Here is a 25,627-nt window from a genome sequence, read left to right as displayed (position 1 = left end):
TTTTGATTTGGAATTGAATGTGCAGTGTTCTCACTGCAACGCTATTATGGAATTAAAAGCTATTCTAAGGATTGAGCATTATTCCCTTTTTTTAAACACACTGCTATTATTCTGAACACAACATACTGGTGCCTTGTAAATATTCAGCGAAAAAAACATACACCTCATGAAGTTTGTTTTTGTAGCTTGCAATTAAGACTTGCACAGATAAATAAAATCCATCTAGTGATTTTGGAAGAAATATTCTGTCTTCCAGACTAAGGATTCTGGACAAAACGTAATAACCCACAGATAGGTATGTTCTTCAATCAACCACTTGACACTATTATAATTTCCTCCCCTCCTGAAACTATCTATTACCTGAAAGTGATTCAGTATTGTTATTTTTTGTGCTTGAACTATAGCAGAAATCACCGCAGACAGTCTTCCAATCAAAATGCCCCATGTGCTCGGAGCTGAGTCAGACTTGACGCCAACAGGAATATCAGTTGCAGAATAAACCAAAGTGGTATTCCTAATGATAAACACCTGACTATATATCTCAACCATGATTATGAAAACACGAGTACCAGAAGGATTCCAAATGCCACTGATGAGTAAGCTATGCCATCATAGCCCATCAAACTGTGCATTGAACCATCTTGAAGTAAATTTTTAAACATTTCCTTCAGAAAGTAATATCCAAATGTGTGCAAAAGCCACCGTTGGCATTCATTTAAACAGCAAAATTACTAAGACAGGTTTAAATGTAACAGCTAACAGTTAGATAAGGCAGATAAGAGATGTGTGTGGTTACTCACTCCTTGTTGATATGGGCAATTTGGAAATGTTGTCCAAGAAAAGTATAATCTTAAGGCTTCTAAGTCATTGACTGCATGATGACATTCAGTTTACATAACACAAAGAAAAGTTACAATCTGAATGGAATTTTTTTAATAGCCTGTTGTCCCCTTTTTCAGAGTGGGCTTAGTGCAAAAACCAAAATGGGCACTGATTATTAACTGGAAACTGAAGGACAATAACCCCTCAGGCTAAATAGTACCAGAACTGGTTATAATGTAGAAAATTCACACTTTTACCAATATGGCAAATATTTCCCTAAAGACCAAATAGCTAGAGCTGACTCTGAAAATATTAGCTACTCAATGCAAAGCCCAATTTAGTTTAGTCCCCCATTTTGTAGTGCTGCTGAATTCCCAAAAAGAATCCAACAATGCAGTACAATGTGAATGCAATACTTTTTTTTTTCCTCGTTATAGTGAATAAGCAAACAATTTCAGACACAGCTCAAGTGTTGGGTGAAGTGGCTGCTAACCTCCCTGTATCAGAAGTAATATTTAGAGGACTTTGGGGCAGATTTAACCTATTCACTCTTCACATAGTGACAAAAGATACTATGTTAGGCAAACTTTTGATCTGCTCACAACCTCTCCCAGCTACTTGGAACAAAAAAACACTGATCTTACCAGACTGGACACTTCAAACTGAGGAGACCACAACAACAACAACAACAACACAGTAGAAGGTGACTTAAAATAAATACATCAGTAACTCTGAGGAAGAAAAAAAAGAGAGAAAGATACTTCTTTCCAGTAGGTTAGAATACTTTAAACTACACTTTTTGCCCGATTAACAATGTCAGTAATATCTTTGGGAAGGAAAATTGTGTCTCCTCACCAAATTATTTCAACAGCCATCAAGGCCAAGTATTTTGATCCTTTCACCAGTAACTCAAAATAAAGAGGTGTGGTGAATAAATACTTAAACACAAGTGCATTTGGGAGACAGCATATACCTCAATATTAACATATCAAACCATTTGAACATTTTCCTTTTTCCATTGGATTCAGCTGTTTTTAAAATGTTAAGTATGTTAAGAATTTGATTTTAGTGTTGCATTAAGTCAGGACCAAACGCTCCACTCATGAAATAAGCTCATCAGATCATTGGTGAACAGTACAACTACCTTACTGGCTGTCTGTAAAAAAATATCTTTATTACAGAGTCGTAAAAATATGGTTTTCTGCCTGGGGTGAAATTATTTCACTTATTTCCTACACAATAACTACTTTTTTTTTTAGATTTTTATTAAAACATTAAGTTTCAATATCTTGATTCCAATGCAGTAACTGCTTTAAAACTAGCTTCAAGTTAAAGCTTTTCAGTGATCAACTCCACAAAACTCTCTCTGTATTTCTCAGTATGGCTATGTTCAGAAACTGGTGTCGTCCGCACGCAGAAAATCGAGTGAAGATAATTACCTCTTCTGAAGAGTCCATTATGTTTTCTAATCCTCTGTGTCCTCCTTGGCTACTAGCAACTGGGTGGAGGAGAGGTGAGGGTGGTGCCAGATCACAGAAGGCTTGTATCATGTGGATGTGCCGACAGTTTTGTTGTCACTACTTAGAATTCCTCGTTGGGAACAAAGAATCTAAGCACTATGGCTTTAAATGCCTGAAACTTGAAGGGAAACTGCAATGGGAACAAGTGGAATTATCTCACACCATTTATGAAAGCTGATAAATTACTTTAAACAGCTGATAGATTACTTTAAAACGTTTTTTTTTTGCACTGAGCTACTTCAATCATGTGTGAAGCAAATTTGATATGGAATTAAATAGTAAACTGCATTTTGAAATCTTTAAATTTATTTTTTTTAAAAAGGGAAAAGGGAGCAATGTTTGACTTAAGTTTTTAAAAAAGGAAATAAGTTAAAAGTCACATTTGCTACTTTTTACAAATGTCCATCAAAATGGTTACACCGACGCTGGCAAAGACCATCGGGGTTTTGTCTGTCGTGGTAATTTGATGTGCACCGATGCCTTACAACATCTAATTTCTTTTCCTCTCCCTTGGAATTTTCCCATTAAAAAGGCATCTCTGAAGTAAATTACATCTTCAAAAACAATTAGACCTACAAATACCAGAGTGAAATCTGCTACTGATTTGTATCGTTGGTGCTCACAGCATCATCCGTGGTCCCAGCAGAGGCAGTCCTTGTTGATGTCTGCAGTTTGATCCAAAACTTTTTATATTAGTCTCAGGTAAAAACGCTTTGTTTGACACCTATGTTGTTTCTGCAAAGAAGGGGGTTCCCTTTAAAAAAAAAAAGAAATCTGATAAAAAGGGGAGAGCCAATGCTATGAAGAAGCTTGAGAGACATCATAGTCACTGATGAGCTGTTTGATGTAGGACAGTTTCTCATGGAGATATTCGCAGCGTTTCTTCTCTTCCCTGTAGCCTGGGAACTTCTGTGGTGAGAAATGAGAAAGTTGTTTTAAAAAAATGTTTTCACATTATTGGCAAAAGGATTTATATTTTAACCAGCAACCTTTAAAAAAAAGTTTGCCCCTTAGCCAAGTTACGGCTATTACCCGAGGATGAGAAACCTATTCTTTAGGAGAACTGATGATGAAGAGGAGGAAATAAATGGACCAAAAGTGCAGGACAATTGCGCAAGGTCTAGATCTCTACTTTCTAGACCCCGATCGATGCATCGGCGGGCCGATGTTAGGCATTTCCCGATCTAATTGGTATCGGCATTTATAATGACCGATTTCAGAAACATCCGCCCTTTTATATTTATTTAAATATTCATTCATCAAAATCATTTATAATGACAAATAAATGATTCTGATAAATGAATATTTAAAAAATAAATGAGGACTGTCAACCATGTTGAGTGTTGGCATTGCATAGTTTGTCCACCAGAGGGCACTCTACCATGTTGGTGACACTGTTTTTTTGGTTAAGGCATTTCTGTTCAAAAGACTTTAAGTTTTATATCGTAAGCTTGTATTTTATACATTTTATTTATCAGAATTTTAACATATTTAATTTAATATTTCATGTTCCTCTGTTCTGTTGTGGCAATAAAACAAAATGTTATTATTTAGCAAGAACTCAAGAATAACTACAAATAACTAATGTTAGGGAAATCCGTTTGTTTTGTAACGCCTTTCTGGATTTCTTTTTAAAATATATTGTCCGATATGTCGGCACATCGGATTTGTAAATAACCAAATATTCATATTGGTCTTAAAAATCCTTTATTGGTTGGGCTCTACTACTTTCAAAAACATTTGAAATAAAGCATGCGCATCAGTACACTCATGCCTTTGTAGTATATATCCACAGCTTTCTGCGGTTTAGCACTGATTCAGCACTATTATCATCACCAGCACCACGCAATGTTAGTCCAACTATTCAGACTTCACATATACTGCATATTGTCAGTAGTCTCGCATTGCCAACAGACCTCCCTTCACAGCGATAAGGGCCTGGCTAGTCCACACAGCATTCTGGGATGGGAGAAAAATGTGCTCTGGTTTATTGGCATTTCTTTAAACTAATAGAAATCGTCTTGGGCGGTGCTAAGCACCGGACGGAAAGGAAAGGAACTAGCAAAGGAACTTGTACATTTTCTTTTTTTTTGTCATGCATCAGAAGACTACGATTCAACAGAATATTGAAAAGTTTGTACAGTCTAGCTAGCTGTCTGGATTCACCCTGCAGAGATCTGAGGACCAGTTAACCACGGTCCTCGTAAATCGACCAGAGTTTAACATTAAAACACAAAGAAAGCAGAAGGTGACCGACATCCGGTTGAAAGACAGCGGAATTTCCAGCAGAACGACGGCAATCCCGGAAATGGAACGTCATGGATATAGACTATAGCGTCAGTAATGTTGGGTCTTACATTTATCATGACTATATAGCTAATATAATTGCATGCTTCACATAAGAACTACTTTTCATAAAACTAGCTTTCATCTGCTTTGATCTCTTTCAAGTCCATTTTTCTGCGACTTGAAGTCAAGTTACTAACGCAACAGAATGAAGATCTAAGGGAATATTGGCAGCACACTAAAGCTGAGGGCAGGGCTGTGTGAGGGCCCAGCTAAATGGAGAACACTGAAACAACAATGAAAAAGACAGCCTGCACCGTTCAGATCTCTGAATTATCCAAGGTCAAGATGTGTTGAAAGAATGGCCCTACTTCAAATGATTTTTAAGTAGTCCTTGAGCATTCTGTCTGGCATTTCAAGCAGCTGATTAGCCCTGATTAAAAAGGGGAGTTATGTTTACACAGTACATAGGTTCAGTAGATGATTGGCACTGTATGCAATTATTGGGGTCCTGTTGAAAGTAATCACTCAAGGATTTGGCTTAAATAACATGTAGGTTTGTTCAAATAAAACCATTTAAATGTTTGACTTACCTTTCGATACTTGTTGTACTTTTCTAGTATTTGCTCTTCCATTATCTAAAAAGTACAAAACACAAATCATAAAACAATACCTTAGCATGTATTGCATGTATCAGATCAGATCTGGTTGAATGTATGTACCTTATATTCTTGTGTGCCAGGAGACAAGCTTTTGATCTTGGTTCCTAGCTGAACAAACATGTGAGTTATGGTGGCGATCCGGGAGTGGAGGCCTTTGTATTCATCATACTCTGCACAGAAATCCTCACGGTACCTCTCACGCTGCTCCAAACTCATGATGGGGCCGTATGTGCTGCAAGGAGAAGAAAGAAGCCATTTCCTCAAATTGTCTATTAGTGTAGTACCTCTTCTTGACACAAGATGGGAGCATAAGAACACAGATGAGGCTAAAGAGCCCTCACTATTGGAGACAATTCTTTATTGTATGTTTCAGTAGAACCAGTTTTATAACCATATATGTAAATAACAGCAATAAATACAAAGACAAAACTAAATCAGTCACTGTAACTGAAAGAGAAAAAATAGCAAATGCAATTAAAAAAATGGTATAGTTTCGATATAATGTTAAATGTGCAGATTTACACCCACGGTTTTAATAGCCAACATCTCTGTAAAATAAAATTATGCCAAGTGATTGCAACAAAATGATATCAAAACAAATTAACACTCACAGCACATAATCTGGCTTCTCCTCAGAGGCCACAGCATTTGTGATTTCAGGATCTGGAATAAAAACACAGGATAAAGAAAATGCCATCAGCTTCAGTTGAGTCAATACAGTCTTCTACATGACACTTTGTCATTGTCTGAATGTTAGGCAACATGTTTTTGTTTTGCAAAATGGGGCATTAGTGTGTGTGTGTGTGTGTGTGTGTGTGTGTGTGTGTGTGTGTGTGTGTGTGTGTGTGTGTGTGTGTGTGTGTGTGTGTAGAGAAGCTAAGAGCGTGTGGGTATCAGGAGACATGTCAGCTTAGAGACGCAAAGCACTGCTCGGGCTGTTGTTGAGTCAATCAGCCACATAACACACTGAGGTATCAAGAGAATGAGCTGAAGGGAGCAAACACGGTCATGCTTATGAGCAAATACTGTATAAAAGCACCAGTGGACTGCTGGTCACCCAGACAGACCTTACACACATTCACCTCTGGTCATCAGTTGAAAGTCTGCGTGGTTAACCTGTTATTTTGTTGCCAAGTATAAAGGATAAACAATCGCTCAACGGTGTGTGGAGATAAAACCACTGCCATGTAACAGATGTAATATTCAAACAAAATAGTCAGTGAAGCATTAAGTGATATATGGAGGATTGTGGAATTTAAAATATGGTTACACATCAACACTCCTCTTCAGCAATATGTTAGTTTTAGGATGTGACCACATGGTATAAAAGAATATAAGTCACAAGAATGTCTTTGTAAAAAAAAAAAGGACCTTACTCTCAAGTTTGTCCGGGTTCTGCTTGAGATCAGGACTCGTCTCTAACCATTCACTGCCCTTGTTGTCTTTTAACCACACCCGCTCCTTGTCTTTGTGCTTTTTTGATTTCTTCTTCCTGTGCTGGCTGTTGGCGAGCTGCTGGTAAGTGCAGTCAGAGTCGCCCTGTGGTGGCTGCTGGTTGCTTCCGTTGGGTTCTTGCTCCCTGCTCTCTGAGACAGGTGTGTCAGTGATGCTAGACTGTTTGTGCATTACCGGAAAGCAATTGTGGTCTTCTGGTAAGCCATTTTGGTTACCAGTATGGTTACTTGTCCGTTGAAACTCAGTCTTTGTGTGGAAACTGGGGTTAAGGGTAGGAGCTGCAATCTCATGTCCTTTATTGTTTAAGAATCCATTTACTGTGGGCGGCTGTTGCAACCTTTGGTCCACAAGTCTTTGTCTCTTCACAGCTAGCCTTTCCAGTGAGTCAAAAGGCACAAGACGTTTCTGAGGAAGGAAGAAGAAGAAAAAAGAAAAAAAGAGAAATAAATAATTAATAGGATATTAATATTTCTTTACAAAACCACACCTAACTTGACAATCTGATGTCACTACACACCATTCACAACATTTACTTTGTTTTTTCACTCTATTCACTTGTACAATGTCAGCAGTCATCAAAATCCAACAAAAAAGACAATACATACTTATTTACATAAACATACGTACATAGAAAACATATTACACACAGTATAATAAAAAAAGCACCTTTAAAAACAGACTGGTCCCTTTCACAAGTTTAAAGTGTACTTAAAAAAAATATAACAGCTATTTACCACTGCATGCGTTTTTGCTGTGCTGTGATGTAATGTCGTATCCTCTGAGGCCTTCAGCATAGACACATGTGCTTGAGGATTCCTTGATTGGTGGCTGATGTGTGGCTGTGACTTCCTGTTTAACAGAAAGAAAGAACAAGAGATGAGACAAAACATTTTTTAACCAATATGGAATTTAAAAATATTCAACTTTAACTGTAATCACTGCAAAGGTAAGTGGATTTACAGAAGAACTAATAATGTTGAGCATTAACATTAAACAGATTTTTGGTTTCTGATTTCTGTAAAAGTGCTGTTCCTTAGCATTTGTACAGAAATGTGTAGGACTAAAAGAACAAGATGTGTAAGAAAGAGGGGGGAGTTAATAGAAACAAATGGTGATTAGAGCTGTGAGAAAACATTGTGTGTGTGTGTGTGTGTGTGTATATATATATTATAATAATATATATATATAGATATATTATATATATATAAAGTGGGTACGGAAAGTATTCAGACCCCTTTAATTTTTCACTCTTTGTTTCATTGCAGCCATTTTCCAAAAATCAAAAAAGTTCATTTTATTTCTCAGTAATGTACACTCAGCACCCCATGGACAGAAAAAAACAGAAATGTAGAAATTTTGCAAATTTATTAAAAAAGAAAAACTGAAATATCACAGGTCATAAGTATTCAGACCCTTTGCCGTGACCCTCATTGTAACTCAGGTGCTGTCTATTTCTTCTGATCACCTTGAGATGGTTCTACACCTTCATTGGAGTCCAGCTGTGTTTGATTTAGATTGGACTTGATTAGGAAAGCCACACACCTGTCTTATAAGACCTTACAGCTCACAGTGCATGTCAGAGCAAATGACAATCATGAGGTCAAAGGAACTGCCGAGAGCTCAGAGACAGAATTGTGGCAAGGCACAGATCTGGTCAAGGTTACAAAAAAATTCTGCTGCCCTTAAGGTTCTAAGAGCACAGGGCCTCCATAATCCCAAATGGAAGACGTTTGGGACGACCAGAACCCTTCTAGAGCTGGCCGTCGGCCAAACTGAGCTATCGGGGAGAAGAGCCTTGGTGAGAGAGGCAAAGAAGAAACCCAATGGCACTGTGGCTGAGCTCCAGAGATGCAGTCGGGAGATGGGAGAAAGTGTTGTAGTAAGTCAACCATTACTGCAGCAATCCACCAGTCGGGCTTTATGGAGAGTGGCCCGACGGAAGCCTCCTCAGTGCAAGACACATGAAAGCCCGCATGGAGTTTGCTAAAAAACACCCTGAAGGACTCCAAGATGGTGATAAATAAAATCCTTGGTCTGATGGAGACAAGATAGAACTTTTTGGCCTTAATTCTAAGCGGTATGTGTGGAGAAAACCAGGCACTGCTCATACCTGTCAATACAGTCTCAACAGTGAAGCATGGTGGTGGCAGCATCATGCTGTGGGGGGTGTTTTTCCGCTGCAGGGACAGGACGATGGTTGCAATCGAGGGAAAGATGAATGCGGCCAAGTACAGGGATATCCTGGACGAAAACCTTTCCAGAGTGCTCTGGACCTCAGACTGGGCCGAAGGTTTACTTCAACAAGACAATGACCCTAGCACACCGCTAAAATAATGAAGGAGTGGCTTCACAACAACTCCGTGGCTGTTCTTGAATGGCCCAGCCAGAGCCTGACTTAAACCCAATTGAGCATCTCTGGAGAGACCTGAAAATGACTGTCCACCAACGTTTACCATCCAACCTGACAGAACTGAGAGGATCTGCAAGGAGGAATGGCAGAGGATACCCAAATAGATGTGAAAAACTTGTGCATCTTTCCAAAACGCTCAGGTGTATTAGATCAAAAGGGTGCTTCTACTAAATACTGAACAAAGGGTTGATACTTATGACATGTGATATTTCAGTTTTTGTTTTTTAATAAAATATGCAAAAATTTCTAAATTTCTTTTTTTTCTGTCAAGATGGGTTGCTGAGTGTACATTACTGAGAAATAAAATGAACTTTTTGATTTTTGGAAAAAGGCTGCAATGAAACAAAGATGAAAATTTAAAGGGGTCTGAATACTTTCCGTACCACTGTATATATATATATATATCAAATCAATCAATCAGAGTTAAAAAGGAGAACATTTTTTGTCAACTACTATTTTGTTGATAACAATCAACACCAAAATCCCCCCTGGACGTGTTAAAACGTGAAGACCCCTTGACGTACAACCCCAAGGCACGTAGAAATAGGCTGTGCAATGTGAGGTAGATTTAATTATCAGTTTGTTGTAACAGCAGAGACTGCATATCCATTGGGTGCCTCTGACCCACCTGGCCAGCAGCCTGCTGATCAGCTGCCTCTCCTCCTCGCTGTAGCCGGGCCAGTCCCTCTGCACATGCTTGTAGAAGTCATCCCTCAGCAGGTAGCTGCTGTCTTTGGGATTCACTTTTGCAACCTAAAATAAAATTGACCACATAATGTTACTTTAAACTCCCTATAAAAAGTATTTAATTTCTTTATTTAATGGGATATTTAATATGAATTAATATTAATTTCCATTTGAGTGACAAAATATTTGTTTTCTTAGATCATGTGAATTAATTGCCTGGGATCTGTCAGATTTAAAAATCCAGTCATACACATAAATAAAGGAACAATAAAATGAAATAACTTGCCAAATATGCATGAGTCAGTAAAAACTTTGAGGGTCTTTTAACAGGGAATATCTTTAAAATAAGGTAAACATCTATTTAAATCTATAACTACATGTACAATACAATTCACACATATACTATTGTTACAGTGACACTGTAACTAACTGAAGTCCTGGACATGCTGAATGTGGCACATCTACATTCCTGAAAAGCAAAAAACACATTGTTTCCAACTGAGACTTTCAGGCTTTAACCTCCCCTTAATCTCGTCAGACTGATTTTTTTTTTTTTTTTTTTTTTTTTTTTTTTTTTTAAAAGGACATCTATCTTTCTGGGGGCCTTCTGACAGAGTGGGCCACTCCACTGCAAACACAATCTTTGCAGAGACAATTACCATGCACGCACGCACGCATGCACACACGCACGCACGCCAAAGTAAACGTTTCTAAATTAGATAGGTTCAATTAAATCACAGCTGCCTTATGTTTTTTTCAGTATACAAATGCTAGTTGGGGCATAAGGACACTACTTTTTAGACCAAGGGTCACATATACTTAAAAATTGTCAAAAATACCAAAATGTAACTTTTTAAATGCATTTTCCAATGTGTTAATGGCTGGCTGCAATGATGGTGTTTATATGCGTAGTATGCGTAGGCAGTGTGCAAATGTATAGGTCAAATGTGGTTGGGTGCAAACACAAGGCAACAGTGTCCGCAATGCTTTTCTAGATGTGTACAATAGTGTTTAGGAGTCTAGACGTCATATAAATGTACAAAACCTCTGTGTGCAAACCAATTATGCATGCATTTAAGTGTTCACATGTGTGAATAAATGCATACACATACACACAAATTATTTCTGTGTACCTCCTCTAGTATGGCACCCAGCTCGACCTTGTCCTTAGGTCCAGCTCTTTCTCTTTCCAGCCACAGCAGCAGCTCTGGTTTCTTGTAAGGTTTGAGAGCTAGGAGGTGGATGATACGCTCCCTTAAGGACTTCTGGGTCGGCGTTAGGATTCCGCCGTTCCTCCGGTTGTTGGTAGAATGCTTAGGGAAGCTGCTGTCTGATGCAGACAGAGGAGCTGACCTCTTGTGGAACTTGACACATTTACCTGAACACAAAAACGTAGATTTACGTATGCGTGATACAGTCAGTGTCATTAAATTGTATTTGTATTGCATTGCCCTCAACCTAAACACTATATCAGGAAAAAAAAACGTTTTTTCACCTTCAAATGCCCCAGTAATCAAAAGAAAGCTACGCCACTTAAGATCATTGTAACTGATTTGTAAGCCCTGATCAAGAAACGTCTATAACAGTCATTCAAGCATCACAAAATAAAGCATCACATATTTTTATGTAGGAGGTCAAACAAAAGCAGAGATGTAACAGAAGAGAGTTAAAAGGCAGCCAGATTTTACAACTCCCACCAATGCTAAGTTTAATGTGTGTACATACTCTCTGGGCTGGTCTTAACAATTGGTTGACTAATGGGGTAATATTCATTAAAATATCCTCTACTAACCTTTATGTCTAGCTCACATGTACATGTTACATGTTGGCCTGCAGCTATGTGTCTTCAGATGTAAACACCCCATTGATCAGCGCTTACATCTCTGCTGTAGACTGACTGGCCAGTGAAAGCTAGCTCTCTGTGCTAATCCCATTACAGGTTAATCTGCACTTTAAAGGCCAGCATGGGGCAGAGGAACATGAAAAGAAGGCTTTCCTTTCAACCACAAAAGTATGTCCTGCCAAGTGATAACTCTATGCGTGATGGTTACTCTGCAGTACTAGCAGCACATAATGCTGTTAAAAACACACCAAATTATAATAATTGTAGTGTGGGTATGGAGTGACAGATGCATGCTCTAAAGGGTTTTGGCATGCCAGATAATATGCACTGTGTTGATGAGCATCTTCTTAGGCTGAAAGTGGAATGTAGAGTGCAGTTATTAAATCTTTCCCAAAGGTCCTATATGTGGCTAAGTCATCTTTGCCTTAAGACCTGATGTTACACAATCCACACAGTCTAAAATTGGTCTAAACCACACAGAGTTTCATCTTCCCTGGAGCTCCAGCACTGACACAGGGGTCCAGAATCACGCCAAGTAGGAATATTGCATAACAACGGCAAAGGTTGGAGAAGAGAAAAGGAGAAAGAAACTAGCTTGCCACTTCATTTCTTTTCTCATAATATTATTATATACGGTATAATTGATTCTCACGCACGCACGCACGCACTCACGCACGTACGCACGTAGATTTGTTATATACTTGCCCAGTTTGGCAAAACAGACAGGAACAATGTACTGCTGTTGACAAGGGTAGCAGTATGTATTCTTGCAAACCCCAAAAAATATTACTTTAAGTATACACCCTATTTTGATTATTTTCACAGCTTTACCTTGACGGCAGACAGTCCTTTACAAAGAGGAACTGATGCTGTGATCTTTACTTTCTTCAAAGCCAAAAACAGTAATTTTACCTTGCAGAACACGGGAGCTGCCAGTCTACCGCTGCCTTGATCAATTAGTTGGTTTGTGTTATTGTTTGACTTTAGTGAGTCTGAACAAACCCTTTTAAAAAAACGTTTCACAATAACACAAAGAAACTAATCGATCAGGGAAGCGTAAACCAGCATCTTACTAAATAGAACTTACAACAAACTGACAACCAAATGCCAACATTTTTTACAAAATAATAATTATGAGGGCAGGTGTTAGCTTTTGGTCTCATTTGTATTACTAAAAATAGGGTCTGTTAAATATATAAAAAAAACAGACATTCAGGTAGCTGTCTAATCACAGCTAGTGAGAATATATTCAAATCAATGTGTTTTCTTAAAAGGGATATTCAAATGTCATGTTTGGCCAATTTTGAAAGCCCTAGTTTGCACATCTGGTTTCATTACACATCAAAATAGGAAAATATTTGGTTTTCAGCAATATTTTCTCATGTGACGCAAATGTTCCTTTTACTTTTATTGGTGCTATTACATTTCTTTTTCTGTTTTTATATGCAGTCACATTCAATTTGCTGACCTCTCTCCAAGCTTAAAGCTGTTTGGCCTTTCCCAATGAAAATCTGCAGATGTATCATCCTCTGATCATCTGTTTTTGCTGAACAGAGACCTCTGGTCTATTCTTACTTGGATGTGTGGCTCCTGGTTTGATCTCAATGGCAGACCGGCTCCAGCTGTCTTTCTCCACCTGAGACATCCTTTCACGGGTCATCTGGTAGGAGTCGTCGGTGGCGCACACAGTGATCTTGTCCTGGATGATGCCTTGACCCTCCAACTGCTCACGGCCATTGCTGCAAAACAAAAATACAGAGCCATTAAACCGCAGGGCTTTCTGCTGGCTGTACAGTAAACTCTGTAAAGACATAGGCCTGAAAAGCTGTCTTAGAGCAGCATGCCAACATGGAGGCCATGCAAAATAAAGTGGCTTTGTGGTTGGAGCTGGCTAAGACGGGTCTATGGTTACTGTATGTCATGTCACACGCCAGATATAGTTCTGCAGTCCACTACATGTGAGAACGCCAAATATCATGATTCAAATCAGGCTAGAGCCTGTGGGAAACCACCAGGAGCTTGGCTCCTGCTAGCACACTTGCAAAACAAAGATCAACTTCAGAAAAAAATTGAATACATGAACCGGGGCTGCATTAACGAAACAGTGATTCCAAATTAATTTTGTAATATTTGTCCCATTTTCATTATCACAACACAATATATATGTGACCACTGATTCAGGGCAGGAAGCGCAGGATCTTGCCCTCACACTGTTACGGCTCCAGCAGCTCACTGGAGCCAGAACAAGTTTTAGGTTCAAACCACAGTTAGTCATCTGGCATCAGGAAGACAACAACAGAGCATAACCGGCAGTTTCCAAGCGTATCCACTTCATAAACAAGGCATCACAGGTCTCAGTAATGAGAGGGTAAGGCCAGAAATACACAGGAAATTACAATAACCCTATCCTAAGTACAGCAAGCTAACTGTCTCTTACCATGGCCTCAGAGACGTGGGCACACAGAGAGCTGAAAGACTGAGGACTATGGTGATGACAAAAAAAAAGGTATCGTCTTGGGTCACATATGCCACAACCAGTAGATCCCACCAAACACTTGGAATCTAAAAATTATTGTGATTGGAATCTGAGCCTACCCTACAGTTTTGGGGAAAGATTTTCAGAAGAAATAAATTAAAAAGTACTTGATTTGCATTTTAATGCCAGAACATACAGTAAACGAAAAAACAAGTTTCAGCTGATTCACCATACCTTGAAACATATTGATGGATGCAGTCAAAGCTGGCTTGAGGTTGGTCTTTGCTGTCGCTGGATAAGTAGAAGGTGAAGACACGAAGAGCGGAAGGCGACTCTGGTGTGGGTGTTGGGATCTTGATGTACTACACAGAAATACACAACACAGTCAGATTTGACTAAAAACATACAGGCCAACAAAACGTATTGCAAGATGACTGGCATAGTATCGCATAAACAGACAAAACACACAATTTTTTTAAGGCTTTTGTCTGTTATATTGTTTCAAAAGCCTGGTACCAGTTATTTTAACTTCTCAATGGTTCTCTAAGACATCTTGAGATCATGCAGTTTTGTTATCTTTCAATCTGTCAACTTGTTGTAGGGCAATAAGCAATTATTTACTCTGCAGAATTTCAGAGACAACTGCTGCCAAATGCATCGTAGCCAAGAGCTAGAACATAAGTCAGTAAGGTTAATTTTTTCACAACGACACACAGCAAAGACTAGACTCCGACAAATGTAGTTAAAAAAGGTTAATAAGTAGATAGTTCACCCTCAAATAACGTCTAACGACTTAAGGCTGCACTGTTGAATGGAACAAATAGCGTACCGACAATTAGGCCATTCCTGCTGACAATTTCTAGAGCCATGCCAGTAGTGGGGATAACAATACACATAGGTTGTAAAAAAAAATATTAAATGATACCATTGGACTTTAACTGATTTATCCTCTTGGGAGCACACATTTACTCAACAAAGTTAATGGCTGTTAATGCAGTAGATTATGAGAGCTACATGAGCCGTTTGTCAATTTTATATTCTGGCCTGTTGATGGCACAGGAAGAAAGCTCATAGAGTTTTCGAAAATGAAAGGATTGAAACGATACTTAAAAAAACAGTGCCGGTGTCTAAAATGAAGACCACAAAATGACAGTTGGTCACATTAAAGAATAGCTTTTTCATTGTTGATTTATTTTAAAATGAGGCACTGAAATCTGCATTGTCATTCAATCCGGTAGATAACGGTCGTTTAGGAAACGGCAACATATTGGCATCGGGTTTCGGTACCACACCCTAAGGGAGCATGGATGTGCTCTGTACATGTTAATGACAATCTGACCAGCAGATGTAGAGATTTCTTTCATGCCATTCATGCTATTGTTTGTTCATAAAAGATGAGTACTGTTTGATAAAATGATCCTCAGAGATTGGTAAAAGCGCATTGAATCCAGATGACACAATGGCAAGTCGTAGGTCAGAGTACAGGTCACTGGGGAGACATCTGGGAGATAATAATAACTTGTGAACAAGTAGTGCAAGAGTTTGACTAGAAAGCACTTAGTTTACAATGGATAAGCTGTGGGAAAATCTTCCAATAAAGTGAAGTTCCATATGCCTTTGGTAAACACTGATGGCAATTCACCACTTGCTAATCTTGCTTTCATTGCATTACAACACAGATGTTTAAATGACACACACACACAACTTTAAATAAATCTCCCTGGGTAAACACTGTTTTTAAGCGTTTGATCCACTGAGGCGTCCATCCGATCTCCTGGCACACTCAGTGGAGCGCAGCAGAGCCAAAGCTGCAACCTCCAGGGCAGAGAAATGCACACACAAACACACGCAGAGACTCATAATAACAGATCGAGAAAAATAAAAGATCAGAAAAAAAGAATCTACACTTATTTCACCACTGCAAAAGGTGTGATTGCATGTAAAAGCAGAACTCTGAAATACTTTCATTTAGCTCTATGGGAAATGTTCAGCACTAAATTACAGGAGTTTTAAGGGGCACATGAGTGAGAGGAAAGAAATGGACACAGAGACTCTAGCTAGTCAGGAGCTACAGTTAATATAATAAGTGAGTTAAATTTAACAGTGAAAGGTCCCTGCGCACAGGAGAGCCACACAATTATTCTTCACTGCATCCTACTGCAGGGGTGAGGTCAGCAGTTTCCCAGCAATCCCATTCTTCATGCTGCAGGCAGCTGTGCCATCTTTATTTGGGGTGGGAAACAGATTTAAGAATTAAGTTAGGGTCAACATGGGGGATTTCCTCTAATTTCTCCTGTTGTATCCCTCACCCCCACATGATGCCAACCCACTCATCCAACCATGTCTCCACCTGTATTTTTGCATGTGACACTAAAACCACAAAATAAAACCTACCTCTCTGACAACACACACACACACACACGAAAAAAAGTCCCCAAATAGGTTAGAAGACTGAGGCTTCAGTCTGAACAGAGCACTGTGTTGGTGGACTGTATTCTGGAGTCTGAAATCCTCTCACAGCCTGCGATCAACACAAGGTAAATGCGCTTGTGTGCATTTTTTACACTATATTAATTTTATGAAGTTTATAAAGGTTTTGATGGCAATATTGTTAGCATGTTAACGGCAGGAGCTGCTGCATATATCTTTTTTTCCAGGAGGTCTCATATCAAATTAGAATGCATCTACGTCAAAAGGGGCCTGAAAACATTACTAAAAAAAACAACCTGTGGCTTTACTTTGATCTGAGTAAGTAGATAAATTGAGCCATCTAGGGATAAACTGACCATCTGACTTTTTAAGACCATTGAAAAATTAAAAACGATTATTCAATATTCCATTCATAAAAGTTGCAGGGTAATCCCTTGCTGCACACGTCTATACGTGCAAGCTTTCACCACAGGAATTTACACAAGCTATAAATGGCTGAGCTATGTTAGCACTGAAAGATACAGACCAGCTTGCTTATAGTGTGTCTGACATTTCTTATTCAATGTGTCTAGTTTGGGATTATGTAATATTTGCCAGTGGGTATCTCTTCAATGAAACATGCTTAAAGCCTGTAGGCTAATGCTGGGTGTCTCATTGTTTGTTAGCAACTTAAGATCATAAACATGTTGTCATCACACTGGAGAGCTCCCGAGGGGGATTATTTCTCACCATGAGACAGTTTTGTTAACATTTCACAAGATGATAAAAGTACTTGACTACTAAGCCATACCCATTAACTACATAGTAACAAAGTTTAAAGCCTTATTTCAACAACCAATGTGGGGATACAAATAAAGATGGTGATGTATATACAAATGTCCCAGTGTAAGTCTTTGCTCATCTTTGTCAGTCTAACCCATTCTATAACCTAAAAAGGTTATCTCCCTCCTCTGATTGTGAAATCTTGAATTGGTTGTGAAACAAGAGAAACAGCTGTTAGTCCGAGCTTCATAAACAAAGAGTTTCAGTTTGGTACAAACTGAGGTTTAAGATAATCAAATTCCGACAAGTGCTTAAAAGGTTAGCCAATACATAAATTAGTTGATTCACGATTTTTCATCTTCATCTCATCGGATCAATCCAATAAACAATATGGCGGTCAAATGACAGGGCACACGCACAATGAGACACAGTACCTAACTAGTGCGTAGGTATTTTATGTCAACACAAACATGACTTTTAAGATATTTACATACTTACATATTACAAAAAAAAACTAAAATAATGTCTTATAGCTTAAAACATTTTTTAAAGATCATAGACCTCTTGCTCTTTCTCCACTATGGTTGGTGTTAGACTATTCTCGCATTGCCAGACCTTCTTATACAGTGCTGTGGAGGAAAGTCTGGCTAGTCCACAGAGCATTTTGGGATGGGAGAAAAACGTGCTCTGGTTTATTGGCATATTTTTTTTAAACCAATCACAATCGTTTTTGGCGGTGCTAAGCTCCACTCAGAGCCACTGTATCGCCCCAGCTGTTTGGTGGAACATCTGTATCTTCAAAAGATGTTTTAGTCGTGTGAGAGAAAACTCTGACTGGACAGATTCTAGCTAGCTTACCCCCAAATTCCATCGGATGCATAACGGATGCGGATCGGCTCCGCTGCGTGTCGGTTCCATGCTCCGCCGTCTGTCAACACCCAACGGGTCCGGATCTGTTGCGGAAGTCACGAGGACCCACGAGATCTTGCGACAGTGTTGTTTCCATCCAGAGGAGTAGAAGTGTAGTGCAGGGAAATATGATCCGCCATGGGCACAGTGTATTTTATTTTGAAAATTAACCAGATGTTTTATTTGGCTTCTGAGCCCGACTTCCTGTATCTGATGTGTGCTGAATTGCTGCAGAGCTCTCCGGCTTCCGGAAAAAAAATACACTCTACGTATCTGCTCCGTAAGGCTGCGGATTACCAGAGCTGGGACAGGGTCGGGACGCAGCCGTTCTACAGTCAGTGAAAATACACACATTGACTTTAATGGAAACCTAATGACTTTGCCGCAGTTCCGGAGCACATCCGCAACCGTTAAGCATTGGCTGCCGTTCGGGATCCGTTCTGCATCCGTTCGGCATCCGGTGGAATTTGGGGGTTATTCCATAGCTAGTCCTCATAAATCGACCAGAGTTTAAAATTTCAACACAAAGAAAGCGGAAGGAAACAGACATTGGCGAATAGACATACATTCGGCGGAATTACCTGCATGACCAGAGAAATCCCGGAAGTGGAACATCATGGATATAGACTAGTGCTAGACTAAGCCCCCTAGCAAGCAAGCTAGCAATGTCTTTCATCGCCATTACTTCTTTGCCATTTGCCTGGTGTGTCACTAGCTTTATACTCTTTTTGCAGTTCAGTCTGCAGGAAGTTTAACTATGGCTGAGTATTGTGGTCTCTAGACACATTTCATTTCACAGGAACATTGTATGGCAGGGAGCAAATCTGTAAAGGTTTTTTTTTTTTTTTTTACAGAATCAGCTGGCAAAGCTTGTGAGTTCACACATCTCTATTTGAGGATGGCAGGAAGAACTGCAGATGTAAAGCACTTCTAGGTGAAAATTAAATGTTTTTTAAATAAGTTTGAACTGAAATGTTATGCTTATTAAGTCAAAATCTATTTTTGATACTGAGCCTGTGCCACTCAGTCAGTGAGGAGATCATCCTCCAATCTTCCTTCACAGTAACAACAACGACGAATATTTTATGGACTCTGTTTTCACTGGAACATGCCATCACAAAATTCCAGCTGTTGCAAATACCCAGTGATGCATCGCACCCAGGAACACTGGATGGCATCAATCCAGTTGTGACTGCTCGTATGACCTCCAGGGGCAGATGTCAAGACGCCCGCTGTGCAAACTATAACAATCACTCTGGTTCCCAGCCGCTGGGGCCCCCACTAAAGCCTGGGGCATTCTCCTGAGGGGCACACAAGGCAAGTCAAAATACAGAAGCGCCCTTACAAAGAACTAGGCACTTCAACTGACCATGAATAATGAAATATTTATAGTCTTCCTTTCAAATAAAATATTCAGAGAATCTGTAGGTTGCTTCTGATCTTTGCAATTCTTGAATGAAGCAAAAAGAAAACTGTAACAACAAAAACAAGCCTAAATGAAGTTACCATTACGTACATTACGGTACCGTTACCATGTAAACATTTTTAAACCAGTTTTATATTAAGCCAAACATTGGACCAGACCGGTATACCACTAGGTAGAATGGTGAAAAGTAAGCCCTGGGATTATTTGCTTGGACCGACGATGAGATGTAACCGTTACTGAAAAGGTATGTAAGCCAATCTAACTGATCACACTAACTGACATACATCATCAATTAAAAAGGTCTCCGTTTCTGCCCGTCCAGACTACAATGCAACCCCGCAGTTTTCTAAACAGGGTCGGCAACGTTTCTAAATGTCTCCGTTTTAGGGGCTCGGAAACATCGAAGTAGCGTGGACGTGAGGCGTAAATGTAGGAAAAGAGAGGCATTTTGGGGCTTTATTTTTGACAGGACAGATGAAGACATGAAGGGGGGGAGGGAATGACATGCAGCAAAAGAACCGCAAGGTCGGAGTTGAACCTGGGCCCGCTGTTTCGAGGAGAAAACCTCTAAATATGGTTGCACGCTCTACGGAACTGAACTATCTGGGCGACCCAAGATATGAGTTTTTAAACAAAAACTTAGTGTGGATGAAGCTATAATAATACATTCTTAAATCCAAACCATGGCAACTGGGGCCTCCTAATAGAGATGGTTTGATACCAGTTTTTGCTTCCCGATACAGATTCTGATACCTGAACTTGCGTATCGGCTGATACAGAGCACTGATCCAATACCAGTGTGTTATATAGTTTATTATGTTTTAACAGCTGTATACTGCTATCCCTGTATGGATGTGATATGATTTCTATGTTTGTTGACGGTCTGCCTCAGGTTAAACTCTTTGTGAGACATAAACAAACAAAAACAATGAATGCCACAGAGCTTTCCTTAATCATTCAGTTTGACAGCCAGTTACAACGGAAAAAGAACATAAATAAACTACTTTAACGTAGATTTTCTGTAGGGCTTTAATATGTGGTGTCGGATCAGTGCATAAACCCAAGTACTTCCAGATACCGATATCAGCGCTTAAGGCAGTATCAGAGGCAATACAAATACTGGTATCGGTACATCTCTATCCATTACCTTCAATTATTCACCCCAAGACAAGCCAGTCTTATCTCTGAACCTACCTCTGTCTTTCCTCACATTCTGCACGTAATTCACTTGCTAATTAATGCAGCTCCGACAGTCTTATCCTGGTGATTCAGTCTTTTCAGTATTTCCTCATCTACCTTAATCAACAGAAAATATCAAGCTTTTCCCATTTTCGTTCTGCACCATGATTCTCTCTCAAAGGTTACGGTTTGCGTATGCCGGTGTGTCCATCGGTTTTCTTCGTCTACAAGCTTCACAACTTTTATCTTCAATACAGTTGTTTACTTGCTGAAGTCTGCCAGACTTCTTTCAAGATTTAGAATTCCCATCAACATTTAGAGCAAAAGGAAAACTATCTAAAGGCTTATTCTATATGCAGATGTTGGTGGTGCACATAAATATTCAAGCAAAAATGCATTGATGCAATGAAATTTCACAGTTTCAAATGTGTGTGACCAAGCTTACAGAAGAGGGATGCTAATCAAACACAGTCTTGTGGGGAGGTCTACTCAGCCTCATTTAACTATGAAGGCTGGAATCTCTGTGTGAACGTGCATCTCTGGCTGTTTGTCATTCAAATATCTCGAGAACCGTTCATCCAATCTACCTCCCGCTTGGCGGGTGTTGGCTGAGTCTGCAATAAACATAGCGTGTCAAATGTGGTGCCGTTTGGACACACAACACGTTTATTATTAATAAAATGTGACTAAACCATAGTAGGTGCTGTGTGCAGCAGTGGGGGCGACATGTCAGGACTCTGCAGATTGACTCATGCAGGTCTTCACCTGTTCATCTTCTGCGAGTTTAACTTTGCTGCGGGGGAAGCAGGCGGTCGTAAAAATAAAAAACTGATGGAGTCAACAAATTAGATAAAAACAGGTCATATACCACTCGCGACACAGTCCCTCTTTGAGCTGGGGTTTGTATCAGCAGAACTCTGTTTAAAAAAACAAGGAAATAACAACAAAGATGTAACACAGGAAAAAATGTGGACTCTTGAAGTAGTCCAAAATAACCAGTTGATAGTAAATGATGCGTATAGTCTACGCGTAACTATGTCATGACAGGTGTTTTGATCCGAATCCAAAGAAGCGCACACCTGGCGAATTACTCATAACTGCGTGGTACTGTGGTAGTTCTCACCACAGTAGGGGTCTCCAGGACACACAAAGTGAAAACAATACCAGCGTCGCTGTTGCAGCTGGTAAACACACTGTGTGCAAGCACCACTTTAAAAACAGTATCCACCGAGGCACATACAAACCAAACAAAATCCTACTGCCATAACAAATGGGCTGCAATTTTCGTGCACAATGTTCACTTAAATGTCCTTTTCTGAGCTTCTATATCTCTCTATACTGACTGAACTCTCCATGTCACACACATAAATGAGCACACATTCATTACCTTAGGCCTAGATTATTTTTAATCCCTGATTTTGCTATATTAGTCATGTTGGATAACAGGAACATGTGAATAAATATAAACTCTTCACCCCACCAGCTAATGTAGGAGCAGCAGTTTAAGGTTTGGTGAGCTGTTACCTGCAGCCCTAAATGTCACCTCTGTGTATACACCTGAACTACAGGGATATCTGTGAGTGTGTGTTTACACTTAATTCTGTAACTGTGAAGGCTGCATGTGGGTGTGTGCCAGTGTATTTCAAAAAGTTTCAGTGGTATTCAATGCCACTGTGCGTGTACACAACACAAAGTTATCTGTATTAAGATATAAAACAACAACAACAATTTAAAAAGGTACTGAAATGACAAATAGTAGGCCTATGTTTTCATCTTAATTCTTGGACAAATTAAGGTAATGGTTAAATTTTCTTCCCTTGACAAAAGGAACAGTCACTAGCCTGAACACCAAAGTCATCCTCCAAAAACTGGATTTTTATTTAAGAGGATAGTAACAATCCCCTTCACTCCAAATTCAGTCGCAGCAGCGACCTGTCCCACGAAAGGAAACTATTTCATTCCTCAAGCCCTCGGCCTGTATAACATGCAGCTTAATCAACAGTTCTCTTAGCTGGTCACTGGCACTTTTGCATATTTCTATTTTACTTTTTTTTGTGTCTTTGTTTTCTGATTTTAACGCTATAAAGACTGTTGCTGTGCTTGCATCACTCCCTTACCCCTCCTAAGGGCCAAGTTCCTATGGCCACTTGGCCAGTGTGAATGCAAATGGAAAAACCGGTTTTGGGGGAGTAGAACTGTTTAGAAGTGGACTATTCCTAAAACTACATTCCTGTAACTACCTTTTTGGAAAGCAGCTTAGGAAGTTTCTTTTTTTTTTTTCCTTTTCCTCACTCTGACCTTTGTGACATTTAAATATAAAGCACTAGAAAGCAAACTAAATCTGCAACAATATTTTTGAAAGACTGACAATCGCTTAATTGGTTCATTGTTAACTGGGTTACGGTTACTTCAATTTTGAAAACCGTGTTAAATCGGTTAACATGACAGTTGCCATAATTGGAGTATTGCAAATCTCATTATTGTTTTTGTCGACAGACAGACAGACAGACAGACACACACACACACACACAGACTAGGTGAGAGCAAACCAGAGCGCTCATCTTCCTAGTAATCTTTAGAATACTTACTATACTTAAGTCTGTAGAATCAGTTTTAAAAAATAATAATTTGATTTACATTATTCAAAAGGCAACTGGCCTTGCAAGAAATCCGTGATGATATTTTGTCTTTCATCCAAAAGCCTTCTTCAGTTCGGAGCTGGCTCTTAAGAATTGAAGAAGCCTTTTGGATGAAAGGCAAAACATCTTCAAGAATATGTAGCAAGTTCAGTTGCCTTTGCTTGTTATCACAGAGAACTACCATGACCTGGATGACTGAGAACCTCCACATTTACATTTATTATTCCTCTAAACATATTTTGGTTTATTGTTTTTCCTTCTGATCTTGTCTTTTTTATTTTGTTTTCACTGTTTTGTGGACACACCAGCCTGTTAAGATAACCTATGAACTTATATGGTCTTGAACCACAAGACTATTCACTACATTAACCTGCATCATATTTGAATTTTACACCTGACAAATACCTAGTAATACTGAAAACTTCCCTGCCATTGGCAGTTTACCCAATTAAAGTAAAGACTGTCTGTATATTATTAATGAGCCACAGTTTGCTCGACTGTCATAAATGTCTACACGTGTTGAAGACGCAGGACGGGAGAGGCTCATTTTCCTGTCTTTATCAAAATATAAAGTTGATTGAGAAAAAAACTGTGAGAAGTCTGCTGTCGGTGCACAGGGCTTATGTTTCCTGCTAGCTTTTGGTGTAATGTGGGGTCTGGGTGTAGATCTCATGCAGGCTATTGTTTCCACATCCTCTGCAGCCTGAGTAATGGGCTTCTGAAAACAGGCTGTCTTTTGTTCTGGCCTCCTCGGCTCCAGAGTGGGATGCCTTGGCACCGCTTCCCCTTTCTGGTTGATAGGAGGAGAGGGAGGAGGTGCCGGAGAAGAAGGAAGGAGTGAAACCTGTCGCCACCACCACTGTCTGTTATCAGCAGGAGGCAAGTCACTCCTGGCCTGGTGCTAATGCAAAGTCTGTGCATGTGTGCATGTGTGTATGTGTGTCTGCGTTAATCCAGCGTGAGCAAAGACAGACTCAGTTCCATCTCCTCTCGCCAGGGTGTAATCAGCATTACTGCCACTCAAGGACTGCGGAAGGATAAAGGCCAAAGTCTAGCTATCAGCCAACCATCTCCGCCACTGACTTAGAGACACACAAAGACAGACAGACACGAACACACAAAACGCTCAGACAGCTAGCCAGACACCAGCCTCATCCTCACTAAACACTACTTCTCATCATCTTATCACCAACAAAAGAGACAAATCATTCCCAGGGCCACAAGTTGACACATGCCATTTAAGAAAGGCCCCTTCCACCCTCCACAATGGAGGACAGCAATACAAAACACAATGTGTGTCTGTGTCTCCGGCCGAGTGGAGCAACAAGGGACGGGGTGGGGGGGTGACGGGCAGCAGTGAAGGGCGTGCAAAGAGGGAAAGTAGAGATTTTGCATGTTTTTCGTATATATTTATGATCCAACAGACAATAAGTCAGTGCTTGGAGCTACGCAGTGTCTTCTCTCTAGCTGAGTTCCACATGCTGGCACTGGGTGATTAATGTGGCTGCCTTGAGTGTAGTCAAGCCCTAGCCTGTAATCGCCTTCCATTCCTTTTCATTTGCAATTTCACAGAGGGATAGAGCTGCTGCCAGAGCTGCAAGCTCCAGTATTTTGGGGTAGAGGAAGTTGAGCATGAAGGAGGAGGGAGGATAGGAAGGGTGCTGTGCCACAAGCATCCCCTGAGGTTTCCCCCTCCAATGCCAAGAACGATACATCTCTGGCAGGTGCCTGAGGGCCAAACTCTCCACTTCAACAAATTGTTGGTGCGACAAAAGTCCCTTCCTTCTCTCAAGCTAGGATTTGGTATTGATATCAGGACTAAAAAAAGTCCCAATAGCAATATTTAATTACTAAGCTGTATGCCTCACTTTGTTGAAGTGACTGGGCTCATTTGTTCATGTATAGGATAGTGTCTCCTCCAAAGCATGCTGAAGGAGGATCTGGCTACTCCACATAGCATTCGAGGATGGGGGTTAAATGTGCTCTGGTGTAATGGCATTTCTTTAAACCAATCCGAATCGTCATGGGCGGTGCTAAACTCCGCACAGAGCCTCTGCAAAATAGTTGCGAGAGAAAACTAGCTAGCTGTCTCAATTTACCATGCAGAGATCTGAGGAGCAG

At 39.9% G+C, this 25,627-nt stretch overlaps 1 protein-coding gene across 1 annotated transcript in view; it reads right to left on the bottom strand.

Annotated features, from left to right (window-relative positions):
- Positions 1–647: 647 nt before the first annotated feature.
- The window catches only part of LOC116690178 (RNA polymerase II elongation factor ELL2), a 29,519-nt gene continuing 4,539 nt past the window's right edge, over positions 648–25,627 (bottom strand). The window contains exons 3-12 of the mRNA XM_032516978.1: positions 14,396–14,523; positions 13,261–13,424; positions 10,976–11,220; positions 9,784–9,908; positions 7,480–7,594; positions 6,667–7,150; positions 5,902–5,953; positions 5,351–5,522; positions 5,222–5,266; positions 648–3,251 (exon numbers count right to left, since the gene is read on the bottom strand). Coding sequence (XP_032372869.1) covers positions 3,141–3,251; positions 5,222–5,266; positions 5,351–5,522; positions 5,902–5,953; positions 6,667–7,150; positions 7,480–7,594; positions 9,784–9,908; positions 10,976–11,220; positions 13,261–13,424; positions 14,396–14,523 — 1,641 coding nt within the window. The 3' untranslated portion in view covers positions 648–3,140. The remainder of the gene's footprint in view (positions 3,252–5,221; positions 5,267–5,350; positions 5,523–5,901; positions 5,954–6,666; positions 7,151–7,479; positions 7,595–9,783; positions 9,909–10,975; positions 11,221–13,260; positions 13,425–14,395; positions 14,524–25,627) is intronic.

This window comes from Etheostoma spectabile, chromosome 1 (assembly GCF_008692095.1).
Source record: "Etheostoma spectabile isolate EspeVRDwgs_2016 chromosome 1, UIUC_Espe_1.0, whole genome shotgun sequence".
Taxonomy (NCBI): Eukaryota; Metazoa; Chordata; class Actinopteri; order Perciformes; family Percidae; genus Etheostoma; species Etheostoma spectabile.
This window is presented reverse-complemented; position numbering and strand designations above follow the sequence as displayed.